The sequence below is a fragment of the Rutidosis leptorrhynchoides genome, chromosome 6, assembly GCF_046630445.1.
Source record: "Rutidosis leptorrhynchoides isolate AG116_Rl617_1_P2 chromosome 6, CSIRO_AGI_Rlap_v1, whole genome shotgun sequence".
Taxonomy (NCBI): domain Eukaryota; kingdom Viridiplantae; phylum Streptophyta; class Magnoliopsida; order Asterales; family Asteraceae; genus Rutidosis; species Rutidosis leptorrhynchoides.
In genome coordinates this window covers 285,042,952-285,057,500 of record NC_092338.1, presented here as the reverse complement: position 1 = coordinate 285,057,500, position 14,549 = coordinate 285,042,952, and the positions used below count along the sequence as shown (strand labels likewise).

The 14,549-nt window shown below is 31.6% G+C and overlaps 2 protein-coding genes across 2 annotated transcripts; one reads left to right on the top strand and one right to left on the bottom strand.

Annotated features, from left to right (window-relative positions):
- The first annotated feature begins 912 nt into the window (after nt 1-912).
- Nucleotides 913-4,540, top strand: LOC139851525 (homeobox protein knotted-1-like LET6). The gene is made up of 4 exons (XM_071840605.1): nt 913-1,204; nt 1,716-2,010; nt 3,239-3,480; nt 4,103-4,540. Exons 1-4 carry the CDS (start codon nt 1,043-1,045, stop codon nt 4,307-4,309), a joined length of 906 nt encoding a protein of 301 aa, XP_071696706.1. The 5' UTR covers nt 913-1,042; the 3' UTR covers nt 4,310-4,540.
- Nucleotides 4,541-8,204: 3,664 nt separating this feature from the next.
- Nucleotides 8,205-9,388, bottom strand: LOC139854529 (uncharacterized mitochondrial protein AtMg00810-like). The gene is made up of 5 exons (XM_071843830.1): nt 9,341-9,388; nt 8,925-9,242; nt 8,735-8,804; nt 8,391-8,680; nt 8,205-8,276 (listed from the first exon to the last, which is right to left on the bottom strand). Exons 1-5 carry the CDS (start codon nt 9,386-9,388, stop codon nt 8,205-8,207), a joined length of 798 nt encoding a protein of 265 aa, XP_071699931.1.
- Between the last annotated feature and the right edge of the window lie 5,161 nt (nt 9,389-14,549).

Sequence of the window (14,549 nt, the reverse complement as noted above, 5' to 3'; positions counted from 1 at the left end):
ATTTCAGAATTTCTTTTAAATCTGATCTCTAATTTTAAATATATAAAGGAGTCAAATTTACTTATCCCTAATCCTTAAAAGGGTGTTTAGAAAGCTCCTTAGAATTGTCAAACACTCCTTTATTTTTTAAAAATAAAAATAAAAATGCCCTCCCAACTTAATAAAATAAAACAAATACTTACTTGTTTAGTTGATTTCTTTTGATGTAGTTTAATGTCTTGTTTTGTTTAGTTCTTGGGGTGTTTTTGGTTTCAAACGATTTTTTTTGTTCGTATTCCTATCGTTCTGTTTCTCTGATTTTCTTTCATTTTTGAGGAAAATTTTCTTTTGTTACAACAAACAACAACAAAACTCAATACAATATGAATGGTGTTTGGAAGAAAATTTTCTTTTGTTTTAGTATTATATTTCGTTTTTCAAAAAAATAAAAATAAATAAATAAATTATGAGCACCATGTTTTTTAATATACATTAACTCCAACTACACCGTTTACCTACCTAATGAAAAATCAATACTTGGCATCATTTTTTTTAATATACAGTAGGATTTTCAGTGAAAAGGGCTAAAAATACCCCCTTTTGTAAGCTTAAAACTCGGGAGAAACACCAGTTATTTCATCTCTCTCCCCCACACTTCTAATATACAAACAAAAGATATATATTTATATATATATATATATACACGCAAGAAATACTCGTACTTTTGTCTATATATCTTTACAAACAGTAACTTGAGTTAAAACTTTTTTTTATTCTGGCAGATAGAGATAGGAGAGAGTTATTGATGGAATGTGGTGGTGTTACTTCCTATTGTTTGTTGAGTTTTGGAGATCATTACATTCACACAAATAATAATAAAAATAAAAATAATAATAGTAGTATAAAAGACAATAATAATAATAATAATAATAATAATAATTCTACTAATATTGTGCAGCATCCATCTCCTGTTGCATATAACGACCTTAACACCATCACTAACATAAATAACCTAATCTTCTCATCAGATCATCATCATCATCATCATCATCATCATCATACAATGATGCTTGAAGACAACGACAACAACATTAATAATAGTAGTATCAGTGATGGTGGAGGCTTAAGTTTCATCTCTTGTTCTTCTTTATCATCTGTTAAGTCAAAAATCATGTCTCATCCTCATTATCCTCGTCTCTTATCAGCTTATCTCAACTGTCAAAAGGTAATTTATTTATTCTATTTAATATATATATATATATATATATATATATATATATATATATATATATATATATATATATATATATATATATATATATCAAAACCTAGATCTACAACTATATATGGTTTAAACCAACTTAAAAGAAAGAAAATAGTGAATTTTGCTGTTGATGAAAAAATGAGTGATGTAGTTATGAGGGTTTTCTTTCTTTGCTTCATATATTTTGAAATTTTGTAGAAGAAACCCTCAAGTGGGTTGGTTTTCTAGAATTGTGACATCATTTATTTTAGTCATTTCTTCATTTAGTAGCAAAATAGAGTAGTATAATCTACCTATTCAACAGCTACAGAATCATATCATTTTGCAGGACCTTTATTATAATTAATAAGAATAAGATGCAAAATCTAACAACTACTCCACTTGTGCTTACTTTGGGTGTAATTAGGATAGGATAGGAGTAGTAATAAATTAAATTAAAAGCATTAATAAAACAAAACTTAATTATTTGCAGATAGGAGCACCACCTGAAGTGGTAGAAAGACTAGAAGAAGGTTGCAGATCATCAGTGGTGGCGGCGATGGCCAGTGGTTCCGGCACCGGCGGTAGTAGTAGTGATGGTGTCGGTGGTGGTATGAATATGATGATCATTGGACAAGATCCAGCACTTGATCAGTTCATGGAAGCTTACTGTGAGATGTTAATCAAATATGAACAAGAACTCTCAAAACCCTTCAAAGAAGCCATGAGTTTTCTATCAAGAGTTGAATCTCAGTTCAAAGCTATCTCAATTTCTACTTTAGATTCTGGTACTAATTTCATTATATCACCTTATCATTCTATCTCTCTCTTCACTGTTAGTACTCTTTATTTTATGTTTTTTTTTTAATATTATATTACTCCTTAGTAAGATAAGATCATTACAATATTCTTAAAGTCATAGCTAGTAGTAATAAAATATGCATTTGATTGTTACAGTATGAAAAACATTCCTTGATTTTCTTTCCTAAGATTATTTTAAATATCCCGTCCCAAAAGAATATTATGTAACAGTAATATTTATATCAAAGATCTTAAACTATTGTCTAAACACAGCTTCCAAGAATTGACACACAGTTTACCTACAGTTACTTGTCACATTTCTTATGAAAGTTTCTCTTTTCCAAAGTTTTTATCATCATTTTCCAATGTATAAACATGAACAACTTTGACATATGTTTGATCTTTATGCATGTAAAATGTACAAACATTTTGTAGGTGAGGACCTAATTAAATCATCTGTGTGTATGGGGCCCTATTACTTTGATGAATCTTCAAATCACTCAAATCTTGGAATTGAATTGATGTTTTGCACTGTTTTTATTACTGTATACAGTATACTAGTGGAAATAAGCTGTACAAACAGGTTGATTTATATGTTTGTTTTTACTCTTTTGTTACAGTTAACATGAGGTTCTATCTGAGCATTTTCAGCCCATATGTTCAAGTACCAAAGGAAACATTAAACTGTATTTAACTTGTTTTTAGTTCACCCGGTTAAAACTCTACTATTTTGGTCAAGCTTTTGTGTAACTATTCCCAATGAGCACTAGCAGCTCTCTATTGTTGTTTTTATCCCTCATTCATTGTTTAATTATAGTTATAATTATAATCATCAAGACACTCACAAATTTGAGCTTGGTGTGTGAGGTAAATGTATAGCACACTAACTAATTACATGTAGCACATTTTATTTTTTTGGTTCCCTTACGGGCCTGAGTGATTTTACTCGTTATGTGATTTGACTAATCTCGAGGCAACAACTCGCTTTACAAGTTAACCAGAGTCTTAACACATAGCACATTATAGCATATTATTTGATCTCTTAATGAATATTTTTTTAAGAACCGTACTGTATAGCATATGCATTTTTTGGCTAAAAAACGAGGAAATAAATAAATACGAGGAACCACTCTGAAGTGCTTTAATTGCATTGGGTGATAGACTACTTGTGTTTTTTTGGTGTTACTGACAATTAATATCGATCCGGTGGTGCAGGTGATGGAGCTATAGACAAAAACGGATCTTCGGAGGAAGAGGTGGATGTAAATAACAATCTGATAGATCCTCAAACTGATGATCAGGAATTGAAGGGTCAACTATTGCGAAAGTATAGCGGGTATTTAGGTAGTCTGAAGCAAGAGTTCATGAAGAAGAAAAAGAAGGGAAAGTTACCCAAAGAAGCTCGTCAACAGTTGCTCGATTGGTGGACTAGGAACTACAAATGGCCATATCCTTCCGTAAATATTCATACTATATATATATATTACATACATTACTTAATACCAGTAACTTAATTATTAAAACAACAATAATAACAACAAAACTCAATCTCACATATGTGGCATATGAGAGAGGTATGTTGTAGACAATCTTTCGCCTATCCTAAAATTAAGAGAACTCATCTCTCTATCCAATGAAACACACCAAGAATAAAGAGAAAATCCTCACTTTCAATGTTCTATGGATAGAGAAATTACTTCGGAATGAACCTCCGGCCAATAAGTAGGTTTAAAAAAGAAGTGCTAGACACCATGAAAATGCTATAATCAAATTTCTATTAATTTTAAACCCGCCTGAAGTTCAATTTATGCTCTAAGCGACAGTGAAATCGCTAATAAATTAACGTCTGATGTTGACTCGATTATTAAAACCAGAGTATTAAAGAGTCTTTGACCTAGTAGGTAACTCATTAACCAGTAGGTTGTGGGTTCTGAGTCTCAGGGGAGACAATTGTATATGTGTGTGGTTTGTATATATAATATACAAACGAAGTTTCGTTTACTTTACTTTGTGCATCCATGATCCATATATGGAGTATTATTTATTATTTATTAAATTTATTTCTGAATCAATTTGTAGGAGGCTCAAAAGTTGGCACTGGCTGAATCAACAGGACTAGACCAGAAGCAAATAAACAATTGGTTCATAAACCAAAGAAAACGGCACTGGAAGCCGTCTGAAGACATGCAGTTTTTGGTCATGGATGCTGCTCATCATCCTCACTATTACGTGGACAACATGATTGGGAACAACCCTTATCCGTCTATGGATGTTTCGTATCTTTAAGGTCAAGTACTTTGTTGTTCAATGCATAATTGTATGTACACCACATGAAATCATAACTATTAATCGTATCAATCTGTGCAAGTGAACATGGTTTTGAGGGTTTTGGTAGTTAATTTGTGTGGTATGTACGTTTTCGAATTTGGATGTTATGCTGCCAGCTCGACATTTAGCATTCATATTTGGTATTTACTGTTTGAATCGTTCTAGAAATTGTTGTATAAGCCAGGTATTTTATAGTAGTATAATAATTATTATAATTTATAATTATTATAATTATAATTACACTATATTTTGTATTTCATATTCATATTTATTTAGATTTAGATGTGAATATTTTGATATTGAATGTCAAATTTATATTAGTTCATTAATTTTTTTTAACGGCATTATCGACATTAAATCCTCTCATTTGTCACCCACACACGCTTTAAAAGGAAAAACCTAATTTGCGACGATGTTGGCAGTACCATCGAAAGTTGGGAAAACCCTCCCAGAGACATTCCCAAATCGCATTGATGTTGAGAATACTATCAAAGGTTGGAAACTCCCGGCTTGGAATGACAATCGAGTTGGCAGTACCCCAAGTTGAATCTCACCCTCATACCATTCAAGCCAAACTTCGATAGTATATTAATTCATTAATTGGAATGAATTAACTAACGTTGTAAATCTATTACAATACTTATCATCTATAAGTAGGATCAACGAGGAAAATTATTTTTCTAAATGTAAAAATATTTCCAGAGACATTCTCAAATTGCATTGATGTTGGAAGTACCATCAAAGGTTGAAAATTCCGGACGTGGAATGAGAATCGAACTTGAGTTGGCAATACCTCAAGTTGCATCTCACTACATACCATTTAAGTCAAGCTTCGGTGGTATATTAATTCATTAATTGGAATGAATTAACTAACGTTGTAAATCTATTACAATACTTACTATCTATAAGTAGGATCAACAAGGAATATTATTTTTCTGAATGTAAAAATATATAGCTGGAACAAGAAATACACCGTGTATGTCTAATCTTGAAAATCTTAATTTTTTACTTTATGTCCTAATGAGAAGTTTAGCAAAATATAAACACACTTGAAGATTTAATTTCTCCATTGATTGAATGAATCAAATTACACTCACTAATTGGGGATAAATAATAACCCTAATTATGTAACAAACCAGAATAACTGAAAACCGTTACACCATGTGTCATAACCCGACCTTAACCATAAGGACGAATACAATAACATATGATTTCATCGCGAGGTATTGACCTCTATATGCGACATTTTTCAAAAACTGCATTCGTTTTTACAATACAAACCATAGCTTTTATTACAAATACAAGGTTTAAACAACTTAATAATGATTATCGTTTAGCGATAATCTTAGACTTACAAACTTTACATGTGATAATAACAATACGACCTCCAACATATTTTACATTACAAATCCTCCGATATGCAGTTTTATTTTTGACACAAATATGCATACTCAAGATCTTGCTTAAATTCAACATGTTGCAGCGGAAGCTTTTAGTTATCACCTGAGAATAAACATGCTTAAAACGTCAACATAAAGTTGGTGAGATATAGGTTTAATGTCGGCAGCGTTATAAATATAGACCACAAGATTTCATATATAAACGTTTTAATAAAAATATTCTAAGTTGTTGAGCACTTGATAACCATACTTAACATTTAATCAACGTCGCATATTCCCTTTATTATGAAATCTTACTACACCGTACCAAGTGTAGTTACCGAAACGAAGTACTGTGCAACCGTTGAATACTGGTCGTCCAGTCCGGTTGGGGTTGTCAGGCCCGATAGATCTATCAACAGGATTCGCGTTTACAATACCTCATGTAAATAATAGTTACCAAGTTACAGGGAAGTATGCCAGTGGTACAACTCAACGTAGAATATATATTTTTAATCACTTGTGTCCATAACGTAAATCATAAAATGTATGTATTCTCATCCCGAAATATTTAGAGTTTAAAAGTGGGACTATATACTCACCTTTTCCTTGAAGGTATTTAACTCGACTTGGTCTCCGATAGATATCACGAACCTAACCATATATATAATATATCAGCATATTTTCTTTTCAAGTAATCGTTACATATATATATACTTATAATACTTTTAATATTTTCTTAGTCCGTAGTTAGCAGTCTGTTGTTAATGGTCCACAATTAGTTGCTCAATAAAATAAATAAAGACCCCATCGTATTCGTATTGATCAGAATTAATCTCGACCCATGGTACCATGTTGTCAAATGACGTGTTGCGTACATAAAGTACCGTGTTGTCAGATGACGTGTTGCGTACAATCATGAGGTCTTATGATTAATCTTCTCGTGTTGTTTACGGGTGGTCCTGGAATATATAAAATCAAATCATAAGTAAATATATATTAAATATTATGTTAATTAGCCAAGATATGATTAATCCGATTTTGTCATAATATGATATATTACAGGTTTTGAAGTGTTTTAAAAATTAAATTAGAAGGATCTATTTAGTTTGCGAACAGGTTTGAAATCATTCAAACTATGTTCTTGTTGTTAAAAATTTTATAACACAAAATAAGATAGCTATATAAATATGAATCGAATAAGATTATGAATAAGGTTACTACCTCAAGTTACTTGGATAAAGCTACTGGAAAAGATAGAAAATAATCTTGATCAAACTTTCTTATGATGATTATAGGTTGTTCATGAAGCTAGTTCTTCATGAGTATTTGCTGAGATTGTGAAGAACACTTAGAGTTCCTAAGAGTGTGTTTTTGGTTAGAGAAAGATGGTTGTAAGAATGAAATGAAAAACCAAGGTGATGGTGATACTTATAGGACAGTCTGGTTGTTGAGGGAACAAGGACAAATTATTGTGTTGAATTTTTGAGTAATAATGTATGCTAGCTTATAAATAAGATTCCCTCTTATCTAGGGCAGATCTAAGGCTGATAAGGATATTGATTTGATGTGTATTTACCAATAGTAAATACGTATGGATGATGGGTATGATACGGTAATAGAAGCTCAAAAGCAGGCTTTTATTTTGGGTCCAACCGGGCCAAAAATAAAATTTTAAGACATTTTTAATAAAGCAATGTTAGCCCAAAAAAAAAATTTCCAAGCTGACCTGGCAGCTCGACCCCAGCCAGGGGCTCTGCCCCTTGGACTCCGCCAGGGGTCGCCACCCCTTGGACCCCGCTTATCGGGGGCGCTGCCCCCGAACCCCCGTCATAATCAAGATAAGTTCAAACAAGTGTGCACTCCACACTTCCCCAAACTTGTTCGATATTTATCAAGATTATTTTGGTTACAAATTAATCCCATTACACTTAAATCATATTGGTGACATAAATCACAACACATTATAGATTGTAAGTATATATCTCAAAGAACATTACATATAGTTATCGTTTTGAAAACTTAAGTTAGTGGTCTCAAAGTATACTTATAACTCATTGTTGTTAGTTCACAATGAAATGTTAAACCATCCTTAAATCATGTTAAATATGTATAGATATGTACATATACATAATCGTATAATTATCGTGTGTTATATAGTTCGTGATATCATCGGTCAAATTGGACGGTCAAACGTTATGTTAAACTCTTTTCAAAAATATAAGTCTCAACAGTTTGGATTGCTTATCATGTTGGTAAGGTTTAATTTATGTAAATATTAATCTCATAAGTATAAAACGATCGGAAAATTCTGGGTCGTTACACCATGTTACTAACTATTTACATCCTGGCCCCACTGAACTATCCATTAAATATAAAAACATCCTTGAACTTTAGCTGACTTTTGTTGACTTCGTTTAACTTTGCCTATTTGACTTTTGTTGACTCTCGTGCCTTGCAGACTTGTATTTACATTATTTATTCTCCCCCTCAAGTTGAGAGTTAGTGAAATCTTTAACTCCCAACTTGCTCATTAACGTATTATGCTGGTCAACAGTAACAATCTTAGTAAAAACATCAGCTAATTGAGATTTTCTGATGACATATTAATGCTTGATTAGACCTTCTTTGACCTGATTTCTAATGAAGTTACAATCAACCTTTATATGTTTGGTTCTAGCATGAAAAACACGATTGGCTGCAATATGAATTGCAACCAGATTATCAAAGTACATATCAACTGGACCCAAATCTGTCAAACCAAGATCCTTTAACAAACTTACCAACCAAGTAATTTCACAGCGTGTAAGAGCCATTGCACGATATTCTGCCTCTACAGATGACATGGAAAACACACTTTGCTTCTTTGATTTCCAAGACACATGAGAATCAACAAGTAAAATACAATATTCAGTGGTTGACCTTATAGTCATTGGGTAATTGGCCCAATCTGAATCACATTAGGCATTAAGTTGTACAACAGACTTAATTACCAATAATATGCCTTTTGCAGGAGCTAATAACAGATATCTCAACAAATGTTTAGCTGCTTGATGATGCACAGAAGCTGGAGACTACATAAACTAACTTAACAGTTGTATACTTTAACATATATCCGGCCTTGTGATAGTCAAATAAATGAGCTTGCCAATTAACCTTCTATACACTCCTGTATCTTGAAAAGGAGTACCCACATCAGCTTGTAACTTTGTATATGGATCTAAAGGCAACTTGTATGGCCTACAATTTAGAATCCTTTTTTCCTTTAACAAATCCATTGTATACTTTTGCTGAGAAATAAACACACCCACATCTAATTTTGAGATTTCCATGGGTAGAAAGTAGTTAACACTGCCAAGATCCTTTATATTAAAATGAGAATTCAATTGATCTTTTAACATTTCAATATGAGCATTACTACTTCCAGTAATTAACAAATCAGCCACATAGATTAATATGGCTGTAAACTGACTTTCATCCTTTTTAGTAAACAAACAATAATCTGCTTTTGACTGTATATAGCCAAATGATAACAAAGCAGATGATAACTTAGCAAATCATTGTCTTGAGGCTTGTTTAAGCCCATAAAGTGACTTTTCAACTTATATACGTTAGACTTTATGATAGGAATGTTTGCACAGTCTTCCCTTTCCTGCATATCCAATTAGCATTTTCATGTTGAGACGACCCGTCCTAATCCATAGGAACGAATACAATAACATATGATTACATCGCGAGGTACTTGACCTCTATATGATACATTTTACAAATATTACATTCGTTTTTAAAAGACAAACTTTCTTTACATCGAAAGTTGACGACATGCATACCATTTCATAATATATCCAACTATAAATGATCTAATCTGTCAGTTACTTAATCATAATCTTTACTAAACTCAACGACTCGAATGCAACGTCTTTCGAAATATGCCATGAATGACTCCAAGTAATATCCTTAAAATGAGCTAATGCACAGCGGAAGATTTCTTTCATACCTGAGAATAAACATGCTTTAAAGTGTCAACCAAAAGGTTGGTGAGTTCATTAGTTTATCATAATCGATCATTTCCATAATTTTAATAGACCACAAGATTTCATATTTCCAATTCTCATAAACATACGTCCCATGCATAGAGACAAAAATCATTCATATGGATTGAACACCTGGTAACCGACATTAACAAGATGCATATAGAATATCCCCATCATTCCGGGACACCCATCGGACATGATAAAATCGAAGTACTAAAGCATTCCAAATTCCAGAATGGGGCTTGTTGGGCCCGATAGATCTATCTTTAGGATTCACGTCAATTTGGGGGTCTGTTCCCAAATTCTTAGGCTACCAAGCTAAAAGGGGCATATTCGGCTTCGATCCATTCAACCATATAATGTAGTTTTAATTACTTGTGTCTATTTCGTCAAATATTTATAAAAGCGCATGTATTCTCAGTCCCAAAAATATATATTGCAAAAGCATTTAAAAAGGGAGCAAATGAAACTCACGATACTGTATTTTATAGTAAAAATACATATGACGGCATTGAATAACTGAACAATGTAGGGTTGGCCTCGGATTCACGAACCTATATCAAGTATTAACACATTATAGTATAAATCAATTAAGTTTATATATTTGTTATGTATTAATTATTCTTATAATATATTATGATACTTATTTGATATTTAATTAATGTTATATCAATAATATTAGTTGAAACATAATTTTTATGTAATATTAGTATATTTTATGTAATAATATATTTACATATATATCTTTTGTTTTGCAAAATTAATAATTGTAGAAATACCTGACTAGGGATAATAATAATATTGATAGTAATTATAGTAATTTTAACAAAAATGATAGTTTTACTAATAATGATAAAGTAAGAATGAAAATTTTAGAAAAATAATATTTTTAATAATAGTGGTAAGTTTAATAATAATTATAATCTTAATAGAATGTTAATGACCATAATAATAATAATACTAATAGTATGATACTAGTAATAATAATGATAATAATGATTATCATACTTATATGGTATGGTGATAATAATATTTATAATACTAATAATAACAATCATAATAACAATACTATTAAATGATCATAAATTCTTATTTTAGTAATAATAATAGTAATAATTATATTACTACTAATAATAACAATAATAACAATAATATTAATTTTAGAAATGAGAACTACCTTCAAAGAACTTTTCTAAAAAAAACTGCCCCAAACAGGGCTCGAACTCGAGACCTCTAGCTCACCCGCAAACACTGTGATGACCCGGAAATTTCTGACCAAATTTAAACTTAATCTTTGTATGATTAATATTTCCAACGCGATAAGCAAAGTCTGTAAAACTGAATCTCAAAATTTTTGAACTACTTTCATATATTCAAATACCTTTCGGTTGTTCTCGACGATTCGCGAATAATTATATGTATATAGATACATATATATATATATACACTATAACTTGAAAACGTAACAATGTATTAATTGTTTGATACCGTACATTAAACTTATTGGTTTAAAAATTTATTTGAATATATATGATAAGTTGGAATATTAATTGTATGAATAACTTGCGACGTGTATTTAAAACTTGTTTATGAATGTTGAAAATATATATTAACTTGGTCATAAAACGATTTGTTATTATATATATATTAACAAATAGCGAGACAATGATTTATAGAAGTAAATGACCAAAACACTCGAAAGTTTAAGATACACTTTGAATGATATAGTTTATTGATAATTTAAGACTATATTTTGACAAAGGTACGAGTCACAAAACGTAAATTGCAAGTTTTCTAAGCGTATGAAAATGCGTTCTAGAAACCGGAACTGGGACATAAGTCGAGTGACATTGTACGAGTCATCGGAATGAAAATTACAAGTTAACTATGCACATGAATTTAATATAATATATAATTAATTATTTAAATTATATATATTATATATATTATATTTAAATATGTCGACGAACTAGCAAACAAAAACATTTTGAGCTGGATCAGGCGGCCATGCGATCGCATGGAAAATACACTAAAAACCCATGCGATCGCATGGGCATCAGATTCTAAAAAGTTGCCTATAAAATGCCCGTTTCTGCTCGAGTTTTTCTTATACATATTACTCCCTCTGTTATTATTATTATTATTATTATTATTATTATTATTATTATTATTATTATTATTATTATTATTATTATTATTATTATTAAGATTAATATTATTATTATTATTAATCTTATTATTATTAGTAGTATTAATATTATACATAAAATACTACGACGAGGTCTTGAACGTGTCACTTTCAAAATGGGTTTTCAAGCGGGATAGAGCTAAGGAAATTATGGGTAATGTTCGGGGGTATATTTATGAATCAAACCTAGTGTTTATCATCTCCGTTACGTCTACGTACTTTCCTACAATATTGAATCTCAATATTGATACGTAAGCACTCATATTTTATCTTTTATATATTAATTGTGTATCCGTGTCTAGTGCTCGAGTATATATATTTATACATACGTGTATGCTAAATTTTGTCGTTAAACAGTTTATAATAAATCACAAATTAAATACATATATTACTGGTAAAAGGTATATGATATACATGTTTTTGGAAAGCTGGCAAAAAATCAATAACTTTTCATTTAGATATCGAATAGTTTCGATGAACGGATTAAAAGACATGATCAACTGAATTATAATTGACGTTAATTGGAATTGCTTTTGAATCTGCAATTAATATTTAAACAACTTGTTTGTAAGATTGAGAAATTAGATTTTTGAATATTACCAACTGAGTAAATGAATCCTTATATAAGGTATGTCTCGTTTTGTTGAACTATTGTCAAAATTGATTTTTTGAAACGATTTTGGAAAACTTTTGTATGTCGATCTCGAGCATTAGGATTGTGATACACTATGACCTGACCTAGCTTGATAGATATTTATTGACCAACCTATGTTCTCTAGGTTGAGATCTACGGTTATTTGGTAATCCGAGTTTCGGTCACATTTTGGTGAACGACTTTATATGCTGCTAAGGTGAGTTTTATTTGCTCCCTTTTTAATTGCTTTTGCAATCTATATTTTTGGGCTGAGAATACATGCACTTTATTTCAAACACAATGGATACAAGTACATACTAAATTCTACACCGAGTTTGAACCGAAAATCTCTTAGCTTTGGTAACTAGTAACTACCGGTTATAAGAACTGGTGGGCGCGAGTAGTTATATATGGATCCATAGGGCTTGACATCCCCGTCTGTTCCAGGTATAGAAACCCTAGCCTGAACTATAAAACAGACGTATGCTATTTGAGTTTAATACATGTAGGATTGCGTGTATTATACATGTTGGTTGCATGTATGTTAAAACAGGGGTACTTATTATAACGTTAAAGTTTAGTTACCAGGGTGCTCAATCTCGTAGAATATTTTGATAAACGTTTCGGATGAAACAACTGAAATCTTGTGATCCACCTTTATATACAGATTATGCGAAACACTAAAACTATGAACTCACCAACCTTTGTGTTGACACTTGTTAGCATGTTTATTCTCAGGTTCCCTAGAAGTCTTCCGCTGTTTGCTTATATGTTAGACAAGCTATGTGCATGGAGTCTTACATGGCATATTTATCAAGGAAACGTTGCATTCACCAAATCATCACCATGTATCTTATTTTGACTGCATTGTCAACGGAATTACTATTGTAAACTATTATTTACGGTGATTGTCTATATGTAGAAATTAGCAGATGTCGAAAACCTTTGATTTAAATATTCATTTATGGTGTGCCTTTTCAAAAGAATGCAATGTTTACAAAATGTATCATATAGAGGTCAAATACCTCGCAATGAAATCGATGAATGACGTGTTCGTCCATATAGATTTGAAGTGATCGTCACAGTTGGTATCAGAGCGTTGGTCCTAGTGAACCAGGTCTTGCATGAGTGTGTCTAACTGATAGTTGTTAGGATGCATTAGTAAGTCTGGACTTCAACCGTGTCTGCATGTTAAAAGTTTTGCTTATCATTTCTTGTCGGAAATTACAAGCTTATCATTCTTAAGTCTAGACACATTTTCCTGCATTTATTGCATAAATAGTGTATAGACAAAAATTCATATCTTAGCGTATCTGTTACTGTAAACTTTTCCTGACATCTTTCGAAAATTTCTCCGTGATTTATGGAATTTGGTATTATATATACATATGTAAATTATATATTGAAGAATACCAAATTAAATTCTATAATCTAATTCATATCAAAAATCATCTCCCTAATTATACAAGATGGATCCCATATCTAGTTCAAATTCCTTAAACTCTGACAGCTATTCTGATATGGATATTCACCTGAATTCCGAAGACAGTGTAACCGAAATGGATCAACCAATTAGCCATCATCTATTCTGGATGAATTGGGGATGGGTTCGTAGTCTACTTAATCATTGGAGACAAGAAGAAGGTGATCCCTTCCATCCACCACATTGCCCTCTTGGCGAAGAACCTGAAGCACTTACCGGCGAACCTGTTCGAGACACCATTTTCTCTCTCATTTTTAGAGTATCTCGTCACGATAATATACTATCTCAAATTTTGGATCTTATTCATCCGCTCGTCTGAACCGCCAATCATCCAGGTGTAGTAGAAGAAGTCAACGAGCTTCGCGCTCGGGTAGTGGCTTTGGAGAATATGGTGCAAAGGTTACAAGCACCAGCAGTATCACCTGCATCAACAGTATCACCGACAACAACACCAACAGTACCATTACCGCCGCCAACAAC

Bases quoted from the DNA above. Each gene is read 5' to 3' on its own strand.
- LOC139851525 (XM_071840605.1), top strand. From the start codon at position 1,043: ATGATGCTTGAAGACAACGACAACAACATTAATAATAGTAGTATCAGT. The intron at 1,205-1,715 runs GTAATTTATTTA...AATTATTTGCAG, and splicing joins CTTATCTCAACTGTCAAAAG to ATAGGAGCACCACCTGAAGT. The intron at 3,481-4,102 runs GTAAATATTCAT...ATCAATTTGTAG, and splicing joins ACAAATGGCCATATCCTTCC to GAGGCTCAAAAGTTGGCACT.
- LOC139854529 (XM_071843830.1), bottom strand. From the start codon at position 9,388: ATGCAGGAAAGGGAAGACTGTGCAAACATTCCTATCATAAAGTCTAAC. The intron at 8,681-8,734 runs GCATATTATTGG...AATGTGATTCAG, and splicing joins GTTATTAGCTCCTGCAAAAG to ATTGGGCCAATTACCCAATG. The intron at 8,277-8,390 runs GTTGATTGTAAC...ACTGTTGACCAG, and splicing joins CTAGAACCAAACATATAAAG to CATAATACGTTAATGAGCAA.